The 15286-nt window shown below is 42.0% G+C and overlaps 1 protein-coding gene across 1 annotated transcript; it reads right to left on the reverse strand.

Moving 5' to 3' along the window:
• Positions 1-325: 325 nt before the first annotated feature.
• Positions 326-12348, reverse strand: xirp2b (xin actin binding repeat containing 2b; the record flags this gene model as incomplete). The annotated part of the gene is made up of 6 exons (XM_079464458.1): positions 326-417; positions 1115-9845; positions 10577-10671; positions 10774-10840; positions 12169-12234; positions 12283-12348. 6 exons carry the CDS (start codon positions 12346-12348, stop codon positions 326-328), a joined length of 9117 nt encoding a protein of 3038 aa, XP_079320584.1.
• Positions 12349-15286: the final 2938 nt, after the last annotated feature.

Here is a 15286-nt window from a genome sequence, read left to right on the forward strand (position 1 = left end):
CCATTTAAGTGTCAAGTCTCAAAAGTTAAGAATGACAACGGCAATGAGAGAATACAAAGAATCAGACTTATTCTGGCATATATTCAGTTTTGAACTGAATAAAATATTATGAAATAATAAAAAGCGTGTGTTGTTTAAATGTGAATATAAACTTGTTTTCTTTGCAGTATTCAAGATGTCCTGTTTCAATTTCAAAGAAAATTATCTAACTCCAACAAATCCCCATACCTAGTAAATTCTGAAAAACTAGTTTATTTTCACCTCCCGTGGCTGTGTTCTGACATACCTCAATTTATTTTTGCAGCATTCACAGAAAAAGCAAGATTTATGGAACTTCTTTTTGTCTGCTATAAGGCCTTCCATGGGATACACCCTCATCCTGCACACCGGACACATCTCCGACTTTGGTACTCGAGTCTGAGAAAAGAAACATTGTTTATGCGTAACCCAACGTTTCCTCCATCAACTCTTTACCCAACTTTTAAAGCAGCCTCTTGTACGGCGGCAAATTGTAAATTGCTTAGTAATTCGTGAAATTATTTTGGCATTTAATGATCCTGCATACTCGCCGAGAGTTTTAAAAATAATTTCCGTTTAAAGGCAGCCATTATTCGCTGACGCTAATGGAAGAGAAATGACACACTTTAGGGCACCTTCACCTTTAAGATGCACGAATATCTCGGCTGATGAACTGCTTATTTTTATTCTTTGAATAAACGCCGTTACATGGCTTTAGGCTTTGTGTTCCGAGCAGCACTGTTTATCATTCATGATTTATGAGGAAATTACAAACATAAAAAAAACAAATGCCATGCAGATAAACACAGAAGAGTGTTAATGTTCATAATAAGCTCAAAGTTAAATGGTAAATTATGGATGTGTAGATAGGTTACAAACACACACATACTTACCGGCTCTACAAATGGGTCATGCTTACATTTTTTACTTTTTGTATAACAAATATATCATCCAAACCTGAAAAAAAGACTATCAAAAGGAGGTCCTGTTAGATTCAGCTCTGCAAAGTTAAAAACACACAACTGCTGTTCACTTCCATTCCCGTCATGCACATCGAGCACATTCAGCAGCATCAGCATCATTCTGACGGCCTCACCTGCGACGCCCAAACTTTTGAACAAACTCTGACTTTCTGTCCACGTCTTGTGGAAGTTTTTCATGAGTTCCTCCCCAGAGGCCTCTGGTGACGCCTCCATTGTGGTTTTCTTCACAGCGTCGGCGTACGAGAATGGCACCCGTTGAGTTGTAACGCTTTCGGTGTGCGTTGTAGTGCTTCTTGATTGGATCATTTTGGTACTGAACTGCTCCACAGAAGAATAATGTTCTGTTTTTGTCACCGAGAAGCCCGTTGGATCGACAGGCGCGTGAGAGGAGCTGCGCTGGGAGCCTTGTTCTCTCTCCGGAGGAAGCTCAGGCTTTGAACTTTCCGATGCAATTTCACTCACTCTTAACTCTCGTTCCTCCTGTTTGTTTTGTAGAGCTGTGATGGGGGAGCTTTGCTCACCCATTTCAAATACATTTTTAATGTCTTTGATGTTGAAAGCAGGTGCATCCTCTCGTTGACTCGACTTTTCCTTCAGGTCTTCGCTGCCAGGCTTCTCTGTTTTGTCAATGAGGTCTATTTGAATCACTTTCCCAGCTGATGTTTCCATCTTGCTGTCCAGCTTGGATATGTTTTCTTTCTCTTCACTTTGCTCTGCATTAGAGCTTAAATGTTTGGGAATATCTCCAAGCTCCACATTTCTCTCCATCTTACATTTTTCTGCCTCTTCGGAAACCAATGACGTCACCTCCTTTTCAACAGACCCCTCTGTGACATTCTTTTCTTCTGCGGGTTTTGAGTCTATTTTAATCTGACGATGAAACGTGGCCGGAGACTCCACAATCTCAGCTTTCTTTCCACAGACCTGCACCACGCACGGAGCAGGATCAGGCGAGGCTCCACGTGAGAGCGTAGCTGTTGCGTTTCTGAGCCGGGTCAGACTGTGTGCTCTGCTGGAGGAGGACGAGGATCTGGTTAAGCGAGGCGTCTCAGACCGGCGTGGTGGAGGCGGCGGTGGTGTTGCTGCTCTCTGTGGTGAGTCGGTTCTCTTCGTGGACTCGATGGTGATGAACGTGGGCGAAGGAGAACGCATCCGTAGCGATGGGGATGGGTCGAGGGGTTTCGTGACGGTCTGTTGCTTTTTGTTTTTGCGTGTTTGCGACTTTGTTTGTTCTGTCTTTTCACACTTTGTAGATCCGATTGTAATCTTCGAAATCCTTTGCGTTGCTCCACCGGAGATGATGGTTTCCGACGTGGCCTCCCGTTCGTGCTTTTCAATATGGCTGTCAGAGTACATTAAGAGAAGGTTTTCAACACGAGCGAGAAGTTCTTCCAGCTTTTGTTCGTCGTGCTCTAACGCCGCCCCTTCCAGCTCACTCTTCTCCTCCGGTCCAAGCAGCCAGGCGGGCATTTCATTAAGCAACGTCTTCACAGACTTGAAGTCAATTTTCCCAGCACCTCTCTGTAAATCTATGATAAGCGAAACCATCTTGCGTGCTTCATCTTGTCTTAATGATGCCGTGACGCTGTCTGCCAAAGACTCTGCAGGCTCTTCTTCGATTTCTTCTTTGGTAGAAATCTGCGGGCTTTCACCCGTCTCCTTCAGAAGATTCACAGTGACCTCCTCGTGCTGTTCAGATCTGATGACCTCTGTATAAACCTCCATGTGTGTTCTCTTCTCCTGTTTTTTATCTACAGTTAATTTAGACGCTATGACAGATGTAGCGCTTGCAATGCTTTGCTGTGCTGCCTCTTTGTCTTTCTTATTTTTACTCCTCCTCTTCTTTTTCGGAGTGGCGGCTGGCTCATCTGTTTTCGCTTTCTCTGCTTTATTTTGTGTTTCTGCTGGGCTTTTTTCATTATTCTGCGTCACCTGAACATTATCCTGTATTACCTTCACGCTCTGCGTCTGCTCCGCTGTCGTTTTCTCTTTGGCACTCTTGCTAACTTTCTTCGCTTTCTGGCTGTCGGCCTTTTGCACTTTCTGCTCAGCATCCTTAATCTGACTCTCTTTCTTGGGTTTGTTTCGATCAGGAGAGGTTTTTCCTTGGGTTTTGTTCGGAGGACTTTCCTTGCTTGTTTTTTTGGTTTGATTGACACTGGGGTGTACAGTCTCAGCAGATACGTTTTTAGGTAAAATTTGAGGTTTGTTTACATTTGCTCCTCCAGACGCTTGTGTCGCATTGTTAATAACCGTGCTATTGTGGGTAACAGACGTTACCTGCTGTATATTGGTGGTCATGGACCTCTTCTTTTTCTTTTTAGATGATGCAGAGGTGGTATGACCCGAAGAGATAACATTGGCTTGTGCTGAGAAATTGAGAGGAGATTCCGGAGGAGATTTCTCATTTGTGGCAGCCATCAAAGCTTTGCTTAGGGGAGCGTCTGCGAGAGCCGGCGTGGATGAATCATGCGACTCTGCGCTAGATTCGCATTTTGTCACAGCCGTCTCTTGACTGGAATCAAATGATATGACTGCTTCTGACTTCACCGTGCTCACGTTCTCTGAAGAAAGCGTTGAGAGAGCTGAGCTGGCCGACTCATGCATGTGGATTTGGAAAGAGGGAGAGCGTGGCGGCGTGCAGCTTTCCTCACATTTATGTCTGTACTTCTGTTCAGCTTGTATTAGGGAAGTTTTGAATTTGCTTACTGGGGATTTGCTGGGAGGCGGAGAGGCGGGTGGTGTGAGCATCGGGGCGAAAACTTTCTTAGGAGGGCGAGGAGACTCGGGTGGCTGTTTGGTGAAAACCGACTGGAATTCAGAGGAGATCTTGACTGATGCGGTGGTGGTTTCGCTGACATTTTTCACTTTCACAGCCTGCATGTCCATTCTGTCAAAGGAGATTGCAGGCTCGAGCTTGGGTACTTTGCACAACTTTGGCGCTTTGACAGGTTTGACGGTCATTTTAGTAGGTTTGGCTGGTGTTATGCTGGGAACGGGCAGGAGGTCTAACTCTTGCTCGGTTGGAGGGGGCGGTAGGGGGTCTTGTTCAGACACAGCTGGAGGCGGTGGGGTTGGAGGAGGGGGGAATAGATCAAAATCTGACTTTGCTGGATCGCACACTGGAGGAGGAGGAGCGGGGAAGAACATGCTGTCATAATCTGGAAGCGGTGAGGGGGGAGGTGGTAAAGGCGGTTCGGGCTCTGATGGTGGAATTTCATTCTTTCTAGATTTGGTTTTATTCGATCTGATTAAACCCTTACAGCTGCTGTTGAGGTTTCGGAAGTCCGTCTTTAAAGTTTTGACTCCATGCGTCTGAACGATTGTTTTGTGTTGCATCACCGTGCCCGCTTGACTGCACGTGACTGTTTCGATCTGATGTGGCGTAAATTTGCTTTGCATTGATTTCGTGTTCTTCTGCGATTCACCGCTGAGATTTTTAACCGCCGGGCTGTGCTTCTGTGTCTGGATCTCTGATGGAGGCTGGGATTTGACGGGGCCTTTGACCTTTCTTATCGGCTGCCTCCGGGGAACCGAGGGACTTGCTCTCCGTGCCGTTTCCATTAAGGATTTTATCGTGCCTTTAACATCTCCCTTTATCACCTCTTCTTTCTCTGCCTGAACTTGCTCTTGTGTCTCATAGAGTGATTTTATGGAAAGCTTCACATCGCCTTCGGTGCTCGCCCGGCGTTGCATTCTGGGTGATGAAGGGGTTTCGAGTAAGAGCTGAATTTTACCTTTAACGTCCCCCTGGACATCAATCTCCTGCTGGGAAACATTTATTTCGCTCGAAGCTTCTTGCAGGCTTTGTATTGCGTTATGAACATCACCCTTGACAATCTCTTCCCTCTCTACCTCTCTCACCACATATTTGGCCTCCTCCAGGGATTTCAAGGTGCCTTTGATGTCACCTGCCACAAAATCTCCCACGACCGCTTCCACCTTGGTGGACGCAGAGTCTTTGAGCGATTTCAGCGTGCCTTTGATGTTCCCCGGAATGATTTCGGGCTTTTCCACCTCTCTGGGCTGATTCTGGGCTTCCTCTAGAGACCGGAGAGTTGTATGTATATCACCTCTAACCACTTCTTCTTTCTCTAGAACAACTGTCTGGTTTAAGGACTGTGTCAACGAGGTCAGAGCGGCCTGCAGGTCTCCTTTAACAATCTCCTCCTTCTGTAAATGATCAAACGAGACCAGAGGCTCTGTCATGAAAACTTTAACTGTGTTATGAACGTCACCTGGGACTATATCTTCATTGTCCACCAGGCGACCGATTTGGGCTTGATTGCGTGTCAGATTGAGTTTCATGCCTTTAATATCACCTCCGATGATTTCTTCTTTTTCAATTTCAGCCGAATCGTCCGGCCCCACCTGCAGGTGTTTGAGGTAATCCAGTGCACCCGACTCTATGCACGTTGAAAAGAATCTCACATGACCCCTTTCTTCCTCGTCCACTTTAATTCTGGCCATCTCCTCTGTGTCTGAATTGTAAAGTTTTTCCAGGCATCCCTTCACATTGCCTCTGACAATATCTTCCTTCTCAGCGCTCGATTTCTCTTCCGTATTAAACAAAGAGTAAATGGTCATACGAACGTCTCCTTTCTCATCTTCTTGGATGAGAATGCCCCGTTGTCCTGTGTTATCCTCTTTAAGCAGGTTCTTCATGGCTTCCTCGATGTCACCTCTTATTATCTCTTCTTTCTCCGATGTGATGCCGCTGTGCTGATGTAGCAGCTGGTGCACGGTGCCGCTGATGTCTCCTCTCTCCTCCGCATTTATAATAACTCCCCTCTCTATGCTCTCCTGTCTGTTGAGGAGGTTCATCATGATGTTTTGCAGATCTCCTTTAACAATGTCTTCTTTTTGAATCTGGGGAGCTTCTTTATTCATCAGATTGTACTTTGCCATGCGAACGTCTCCGATTTCATCCGCTTCTATGATGATGCCTTTGGAGTCCACCATCCTCTGCGTGTAGAGCTCATCCAGCGTTGCTTTTACGCTTTTACCCATAATTTCCATTTTCTCCAAACTGCTTTCATTAAACTCAGTGATGGGAGTGGTTTCAAAAAGCCACGTGGTTGATATCACATCCGCTTTGGGGATTTCTTCACGCTGTACCTGTTTGCTCTCATCACCTTCATTTATATGATCGAGTGGATTCTTCTCAAAAAGCCACACGGACTGTTTGACATCTCCCTTCAGCTGTTCCTTCATCACAACCGTCTTCAACTCTTCTTCTGATTTTTGATTATGGATCTGATCGATCGGGCGGGTTTCAAACATCCATTTGGCCGTCCTCACGTCGCCTTTATTAATCTCGCTCATACTGATTGTACGCACCAACTTTTGAGAGACAGCATCGGATTCAAAGCGCTCTTTATTCGTCTTAACATCTCCGCCTTGAATGTCTTCCACAGTTTTGATTGATATTTTGCCTTCCTCTGCGATCTTATCCAGCGGTTGTGTTTCAAACCTCCACCTCGCAGAGCTGACGTCACCTTTTTGGATGTCTTCTTCTGTAACGGCTTTTAAGAGGTAGACTTCATCCGTCTCTCTGATGGAGTCAAGAGGTTTGGTTTCAAATAGCCAGCGGGTTCCGAAGACATCACCTTTTTGTATTTCTTCCTTTGTGAGTGTGGTGACTTCGTGATAATGGCCTTCTTTGTCTCGGATGGCATAGAGAGGCTGCGTTTCGAACATCATGGCATACGTTTTCACATCTCCTTTCTCCTCATACTCCCTAACCACCTTCTGGACTTTTCTCATTTCGGCCTCATCTTGAATGGTATCTAATGAGCACGTCTCAAAAATGAACCTGCCTTTATGGACGTTCCCTCCCTGAATGTCTTGTACCGTTCGTGTTCCCTTCAGCTCTTCGGCCGACTCGGAGATGGCATCTATGGGCTGGTTTTCAAACAGCCATTTGCAGTTTTCCACATCTCCTCTTTGAATATCTTCAGCTTGAGCGGTCCTGAGCCGTCTCATGAAATCTTCAGAGGTCGAGCTCATTGCATCAGAAGATTGAATCTCAAATATGTATTTCATCCGCGAGACGTCTCCGGACTGAACATCTATCTCGGTGACTCTCTTAAAGGCTTCTCCTTCTTCACCAGTGATGTTCTCCAGCTTCTCCGTTTCAAAAAGAACACGTGCCATGTTTACGTCTTTCCCGTGAATGTCTTCTTTTCTCACAGTGCGGGTTTGCAACATGGTTTCAGAGCTATCTTGTCGTATGTTGTCCAGCATTTGATTTTCAAAGAGCCAAGTGCACGTCTTCACGTCACCTTTTTCAACTTCGCTTGCATCTTTTTCACTCTTGATTTCTTCTTTTTCATACAGGGTGTCCATGGGTTTGGTCTCGAAAAGCCACTTGCATGTTTGTACGTCGCCTTTCACAATTTCTGTTGTTTCTCTAGTAATGTTCTCCTCGTCATCAATGTTGCTGAAGTACTTAATGGCATCGAGAGGCTGGGTCTCAAAAAGCCATTTTGCCGTCTTTACATCACCAGATTCCACTTCTTGTTGGGTAATGCCTCTGATTATCTGAAATTTGGTGATGCTCTCATCGAATTGGTCGATAGGGCGAGTTTCAAACATCCACTGGCAGCTTCTTACGTCTCCTTTCACGATTTCTTCTCGGCGTACGGTTCTAACTTCATGATAATGTCCTGAACTGTCTTGAAGAGCGTACAATGGCATGGACTCAAACAGATGTCTATTTGATCTCACAGAGCCAGTGGACACACCCTCAACATGAATCTTCTGGCTTTCGTCATATTGGCTCAAATCGTATGTTTCGAAGATTTGCTTGTAATTGGTAACGTCCACATTTTCAATATCCTCCACATTGACAGTTCTTGTTATTTCTTTTTTCACCTCTCCTATCTGCTCCAGTGGCTGGCTCTCAAAAAGCCACTTCTGGTGTCGTACGTCTCCTCTCTCTTCATACGTCATGGTCTTTTTAAGCTTCCCCACCTCGGCAAGCTCTTTCATCTCATCTTTGGGAGCGGTTTCAAAATACTGTCTTGCAGACTGAACGTCACCTCCGATGATTTCCTCGGAAGTCAAGGGTCTCTCGTTGGAATCATCCTTTAACGTGTCCATTGGTTGTGTCTCGAACACCCAGCAGTTTCTTTGGACGCCGCCCCTGTAACTTCTATCAATTTGTTCACTTTCAATTGTTTTAATAAACTCTCTCTTTTCCTCTCTGATGTCTTCCAAACGCTGGTTTTCAAACAGCCATCTTTGATGTTGTACGTCGGCCCGTTCTTCATCAGACATTACGGATTTCTTAAGTCGGCTCCTCTCATCGTCTTCATCTTTAATGTTCTCCAAAGGTTTATTCTCAAACACCCATCTCTGGTGTCTAACATCGCCTCTTTCTTCTTCAAACGCTACCTTTTTTATCAGTTTGCCCACCTCGGGTAGATCTTTCAGTTCATCCGTGGGAGTGCTTTCAAATAAGTGTCTCACCGAGCGAACGTTTCCTCCGATGATCTCCTCTGAGGTGACAGGCCTGGAGTTGGAATCGTCTTTAAGTTTGTCCATGGGCTGGTTTTCGAAAACCATGCAGTGTCTGCGTACATCAGCCCTGACAATCTCCTCCGTCTGCTGCTTTTGAAGTCTTTCCCATTGGGCGTTGATGGAGTCTAGTCTCTTTGTCTCAAACAGCCATCGTCCGGCTTTCACCTCGCCGAGCTGCTTGTCCTCCATGGATATACTGGAGATGAGTCTGACCTGAGAAAGATCCCAATCTATGTTTTCCAAAGGTCGGGTCTCGAACAGCCATCTTGACGTTTTAACATCTCCCTTCTCTGTCTCTTCTCGACGGACAGAAGTGATAAGGACCATAGCGCCCGAGTTCTCTCTCATCACACACATGCATTGAGTCTCAAACAGCCATATGATTTTCTTCACGTCTGATTTGATCTCCTCCAGCACAGACTTCAGACTCAGAAGCTGCTTCTCGTCCATGGTTTCCGTGTCACCCAACGAATCCATTTCTTGGTTTTCGAACATGTACCTCACAGACTTCATGTCCCTTTGGCTGGCTTCCTGCGTGAAGATGACTTCTTTGGTTTGTTCTTCATCCGTGTGTATTTTATTAAGCGTATCCATCGGCTTTGTTTCAAACAGCCAGGCGGCGGCACGGACGTCTCTTTTCCCCACTTCATTCACGAAATAATTCCTTTTAGCCGTATCGTGCTCCATCCCCAGCATGTCCACGGGCCGCGACTCGAACATCAAAGCGGTGTTTCTCACATCACCTCCAGCGAGGATTTCTGTATCCTTTTTGTTCTCCGTCTCATTATCAGAAGAATCATCTTTAATGCAGTCCAAAGGTCTGTTCTCGAACTTCCAGCGCACGGACTGCACCTCTCCTCTCAGAATCTCATCCCACTCCAGGTATTCACGATCGGGACTGCCGTTTGAGATGCTGCTGGCGTGTTCGAACTGGTACGCCGTGTCCTGAACGTCTCCGACCTTTTCGATGGTGTCATCCATCTCGTTGATGTCCTGGTAGAAATCTCTCTCCAAGTCTTTTCTGACCTCAGGGTGAATGTGTTTGCATAGGCGTTTAAGCTCCAAGTATTCTCGTTGTCTGAAGTATTGCTCCTTATTCACCGAGTGTTTAGCCGGCTCCTTTGGGGGTTCGGGGAAGCTCAGAATCTCTGATGGTTCCTCCAGTAAGTCCGGTGGTGGTGGCGGCAGATAATCCGGATCATATTCATCATCCTCATCATCAACGATAGGAGGAAAGGAGCTTGGTTCATTCGCTTCTGGTTTGTCTGTCGCAACGCTGGTCATAGTCCCACATATTAAACGGCTGATGTTACGCTCGATCTTGTTTGGGAGAGAAAAGAGTATAATTTACTAAAACATTTAGAAATTACTTTCATTTTAACTGAATGAGCTTAAACCTGTATTTTGTACATTGAATGTTCGAAGTCTCAAAAACTTTCCAGATCTAAATTTGAGCTTTGTATACGCTATCTGCAAGAATATTATTGGTGCTGAAATATAGTCTTGAAGAGATAGTTCCAAAAAATGGATTCATTCTGTTTTCTATTCTTCATGCTGCGCAGTATAAGGATGCTTGATTATGACACAAATTATAATCATGATTTTTGGCCAATACTAAAAACACGATTTAACATGATTACTCGTTGACTTTGTTTTTAAATAAATTATGAATAAATAAATAAAAACATTAAAATATAAATAATGAATGCATACAATCAAATCAATAATCAAAAATTTAAATCGATTATTTGCCCCAATGGGGTCTAGTTTTGTTTTGGTTACCAACGACGACAGAACAAAGAAATCAATGCAGCTTTTTTTAAGATAAGTATGTGTAAATTTCTTATCATTTTTAGTGAACTATTCCTTTAAGCGTCACAAGCTCAGTAAATCAAGTGCTTTTCATGAATACTGGCTTATAGTAAGCTCTCACAAGGACTCTTGGAAAGATGAAGAAAAGAAAGTAAATAAAGCATTTTTACACACTGAATCTTATTAAAGCATAATGCATTCATATGCCAGTAAAGAGATGTAGGCTAAACAGGACGTGCCTTAATTTTCTTGCTTGGAGCGGCTTCTTCAATAGTCTTCTCAAAATGCTGCGCTAGTTCTTTGGTGGAGAGCCGTGGATAGTACTCTTCCTCCTCTGTAAGCAAATGTTCAATTTTTAATCTTTCTACAAAAAACACTGTAAACCAAAGAGTGAAGTGCTGAGGGATATAGAATAAATTATCATCTACAAACTCACCAGATTCATTGTTATGATTCTCATAACTGGAAACAAGCTCCGGGTGAGTGATTTGATCATGTGCAGCCTGTAATATAGCAAAATAAACAAAGCAACTGTTAAGAGAAGTACAAATACAGCACACAAATCATCACTTTTCTATTTCCATATTTATCAGATGAATTTACTGGAAATTCACTGGAAATCTAATCTACGGCCTTGGAATTGCGTTATGGTCAGAGCATCATGCTTGACCGGTGGATACAAAACAATGGTAATATTTCTTCTGTTGTGTCCATTTCACACACATTAACTCTCCATTTATCTTTGATGTAAACGGTTTTCTAAACTCTAAACATCAAGACCTTTTCCACATAGTTCACCCAAATAAATGAAAACAGATCTCATGCCCCATTGACTCCCATAGTATTTCTTTCCCAATGGCAGTAAATTGTGGATGAGATCTGTTTGGTTCCTGACATTCATCCAAATATCTTCCTTTTTGTTCATCAGTGCAAAGAAAGTTATACAGGTTTGGCCACCCGAGGGTAAGTAAATGATGATCCCTTTAAGCCATTAAATCCCAGTCACATCGCTTGCATGTCAAAAATAAACACCTGAGAAAATGTAAAAAAGGAAATAGCTAAAAATCGAATTAAGATTATGCGTTGTTGTGTTAAATGTTTGTCATTGCAATGGATATTTTCATACTTACTAATAACACTGACAAGTCTGCTTACAGTAACTTAAAAAAGCTTTACTAAAATATAAATTACAAAGTCACCAAACACTAAAATAGTACAAAAAAATATTAACTAGAGCATTGAATATGCATACTGGGAACTTAAAAACCCTTGTTTAATGTAAAGTTGTCTAGTCAACAACAAAACGTCTTATTCAGAATACACAAAGCAATAAATTGACCAAAAAGATCTTAATTACTTTCCTTTCTTCTAAGGACATTTTGCAGATTTAATTTTTGCAATGATAATGCATTTAACAGCGAGCGTTGAGTTTGCGGTGCTCAAAGGTTCAATCAATTTCAGCGTTTGCACTTGACCTTTGAAAACGCAACCAATGATTACCAGACTATGAAAGACGCGAACCGTCTGTCCATCTTTGCACCGAAGCTTGTGATTTTCACGCATGATTTGTCAAACCAACAAGACAGAGTGAAGAAAGTTCATCTTTTAAGATCCCACGACAGGTCATTTTTGTCTTCCTGCAATGCATTAAAACCAATCTCAAATACGTGCTTTCATTGTCTTCCTTGCAAACACCCTTCCGCATCTGCAACACATTTAATGTGAAGGTTTAACTGCTGCATGACTTTCACCTTCAAAGTTAAGATTCAGAACTGAGGAAGTACACCCGGAATGCGACCGAGCTGGCTGGATCTGAGATTCAGAGGTGTACATTAAGAGCTGTGTGATTGTCAGTGCTGTCGTTGTAGCTGCCGTTAGCGTCTGACACTCGTGTTGTCTAAGAAAGGAGAGTTATTAGTAGCGAGGCTGTCGGAAACGTCCGTACCCTTTCATCCTGGAGGACGACCTGCTGTGAGACCTGTCGACCTCCACCGCTGCTCACCGTACTCATCGCTGATGAATGTGACACCTCCTGCATGACAGGAGACAAGGGCTGTTATAGAGGATGAGAGGTGGAACACATCACGCACACACTTCTTCCAGAACTCGCACGTTCAATGCTCTTTAAGAAAAAGACATTATTTCTCACTCATATACTTTAATGTAAGCAAAATTTCTTTAATATAAGGAAACCAAACCAATCTCGTCCCACATTTACTCCCATACACTGATGGGCAAGTTACTCTGAAAAAGTAATGAATAACTAGTTACTAATTACATATTCAATAGTGTAATGAGATTACTGTGCACATGACTCTCTCCTAAAATCAATTAATTAATTATTACTTATTACTTTTCATATCCTTTATCAACCTTGAATATTTCAGTGATTCATGAAACGGCTCTTTTAATTAATTCACATAAATCATATAAAACTACATACAGTATAGTAGTATTACTAACTGTCCCAAGTATTAATTCTTAATGTGAGAATTATACAGTTTAATTACGTAAGAATGTATACGTCAGTAAATTTAAATTATATTATACTGACTGGAAAGACTAGCTTTAACGCATTTTAACTTCATATTAAAATGCAAATTCAAGTGACTTGCAAAGCCAATTCAACCTAAAAAGTTGAGCTTAAAAGCTTCCTTAAATTTGGAAAGTTGTATTGGTGATTATTTTAATTTAACACCATACCGCACACACAATTAATTTGCAAGAAAGTTTGTCCCAAGTATCTTAGTAAGCCAGAGCCTGAAAGATTCTCAGAATTGATGCTCTTGTTATCGAGCCGAAACCAACGTCCAGATTTCTGCTGACAGCGTGAGGGCAGATTGGTGCCCTCCTCTCTGGAAGTCCTGCTGCTTTACTTCATTTTCATCTTTCTCCTTTAGTAAGACGGGTCAGAAAGAGCACCGCTGTTCCACGTCTCTTACTCGACCTTCCGGTGAACGCTACTCCAGCGGGCCAGATTCTAACAAGCAGCAAACTATCCTGACACTCGGACTGCATAACTGCATTCTCTACGGCAGCCTGGCAGGTGACAGACAGCTAAGGACAAAATGTCCATGTGACAAACACACAACTGCGGGTTACCACACATGGAGTCCATGAAATGAAACTGTGAAAAACATGAACTCTAACGCCGTTCTGCCGGATTCTAACATGTTTATACTGAAATCATAAAGCAGCAAAGGGAGAGTTGTACTATCATTACCTCAATGCGATCAAAAAATAACGTTCACTTTATTTAAACAATACATTTTGTTTTAACACCATTGTTTATGTGCAAACACGATTGCATTGTGTTAAACGGACTTAAAACAGTAATGCTTTTGGCAACTAAATGTTTTTATTTTGGAAATTAAGTATTATAAAGATATTTTATGTTGGGGATCATTTGTTTTCACTGCAATAAAATAATAATGAATAGGATGGGCAAATATAAGAAACAACAAATATAACAACAATAACAATAAAATAATAAATGACATGTTAGCAAAAATCAGTTGGGTTAATCTTGTAACATGGGTTAAAATCACCCAACAATGGGTCGGTGCTATCCTAAGCCAGCATTGGTTTGTTTGTTGGGTCAATTTTAACACAACTATGTAGTGAGTGCAGAAATTTTCTTACAAATATATGAGTATAGCTACCGTATTTTGAATGATTTTTTCTCTACATTATTATTATACTACATTGTCTACATTTATTGTCTGTGTTTGCTCCGCAATGGGTTTTCTGTACAGCTACATTGCAACAATGCAAAATTGTGAAATACATGAATTACAAATAATAAGAACGAGTTCACGTCGAGTTCACGACTAAAAGATTATAACTAGAGTTTTTATTTTACTGCGTCTTTAAAGAAAGCCTATATTAAACGCACAAGCACATTTTACATTACAAATCCCAATTATCTCAAGATAAATGTGAAACTCAGGAACACATTTTACTTAAAAAAATAATACTAACTGAAGCAATTTATAGTTTATGTGTATACACACACACACCCACACAAACACGTTTAATAAAAAAGCGTGAGAACACTTTGATAATGAGACGACCCGCTGCATCTAAATCCTTTCATATAACTACGACGGGATGCATTATGTCAACCTGCTATTCTCATTTGTTTACTCAGAGCGTATAATATCTGTCTCGCTCGTCTTTGTGAGCCGAGGATTACTGTCAACCTTCATCTACTTTGTGTGCTAAATCCCTGTAATGTTCACTTTTAATTACTTTTGTTCGCGACTTGTGTTCCTGACGCGAGAAACGAAAAAAAAACATGTATTTAATTCCCATACACCACAAACTAATTAAATGTATACTTTTAAGCGCAAGCATCTGGCAAATGCACAGATGTAAACGTACACAAAAAAGGAATCCTTCAGAGAAACGCTTGCAAACGTTTTAATCCCAAATACCATCATAGAGCATCTATCTACAGCTAACAACAACGAGTGACATATTGCCTGTGAATAATGATTTAAATTAATGTATAGGTGAAGTATTGCTTCATGGAAGTTTGCACTCATGTAATAAAGCATTGAGATGTTGCTTTCTTGTCACCTTCACTGATGAAAAATGAACAAAAATTCTGTCATTATCTACTCACCCAAACCTGTTTATGACTCAGTGAAACGCAAACGGAGATATTTTGAGAAATGTTTCTGTAATTTTGTGTTTATACAATGAAAGTCAAGTGTGGTTCGGTCGTAAACATTGTTCAAAATATCTTCTTTTGTGTTCTGCAGAAAAAAGAAAAAGGTTTGAAATGACATGAGAGTGAATAAATAATGACAGAATTTTCGTCCCTTTAAGGTCATAGAAACAAAAACGCTAAATGATATTATTGTACAGATCTGGAATAAATAGACAGTTCGTTTAAATTTGTTTATGTTGAATATAGTGTTTTTAATAGTCCTTTAATGCTGGTA

The sequence above is a fragment of the Barbatula barbatula genome (assembly GCF_947034865.1).
Source record: "Barbatula barbatula genome assembly, chromosome: 9".
Taxonomy (NCBI): Eukaryota; Metazoa; Chordata; class Actinopteri; order Cypriniformes; family Nemacheilidae; genus Barbatula; species Barbatula barbatula.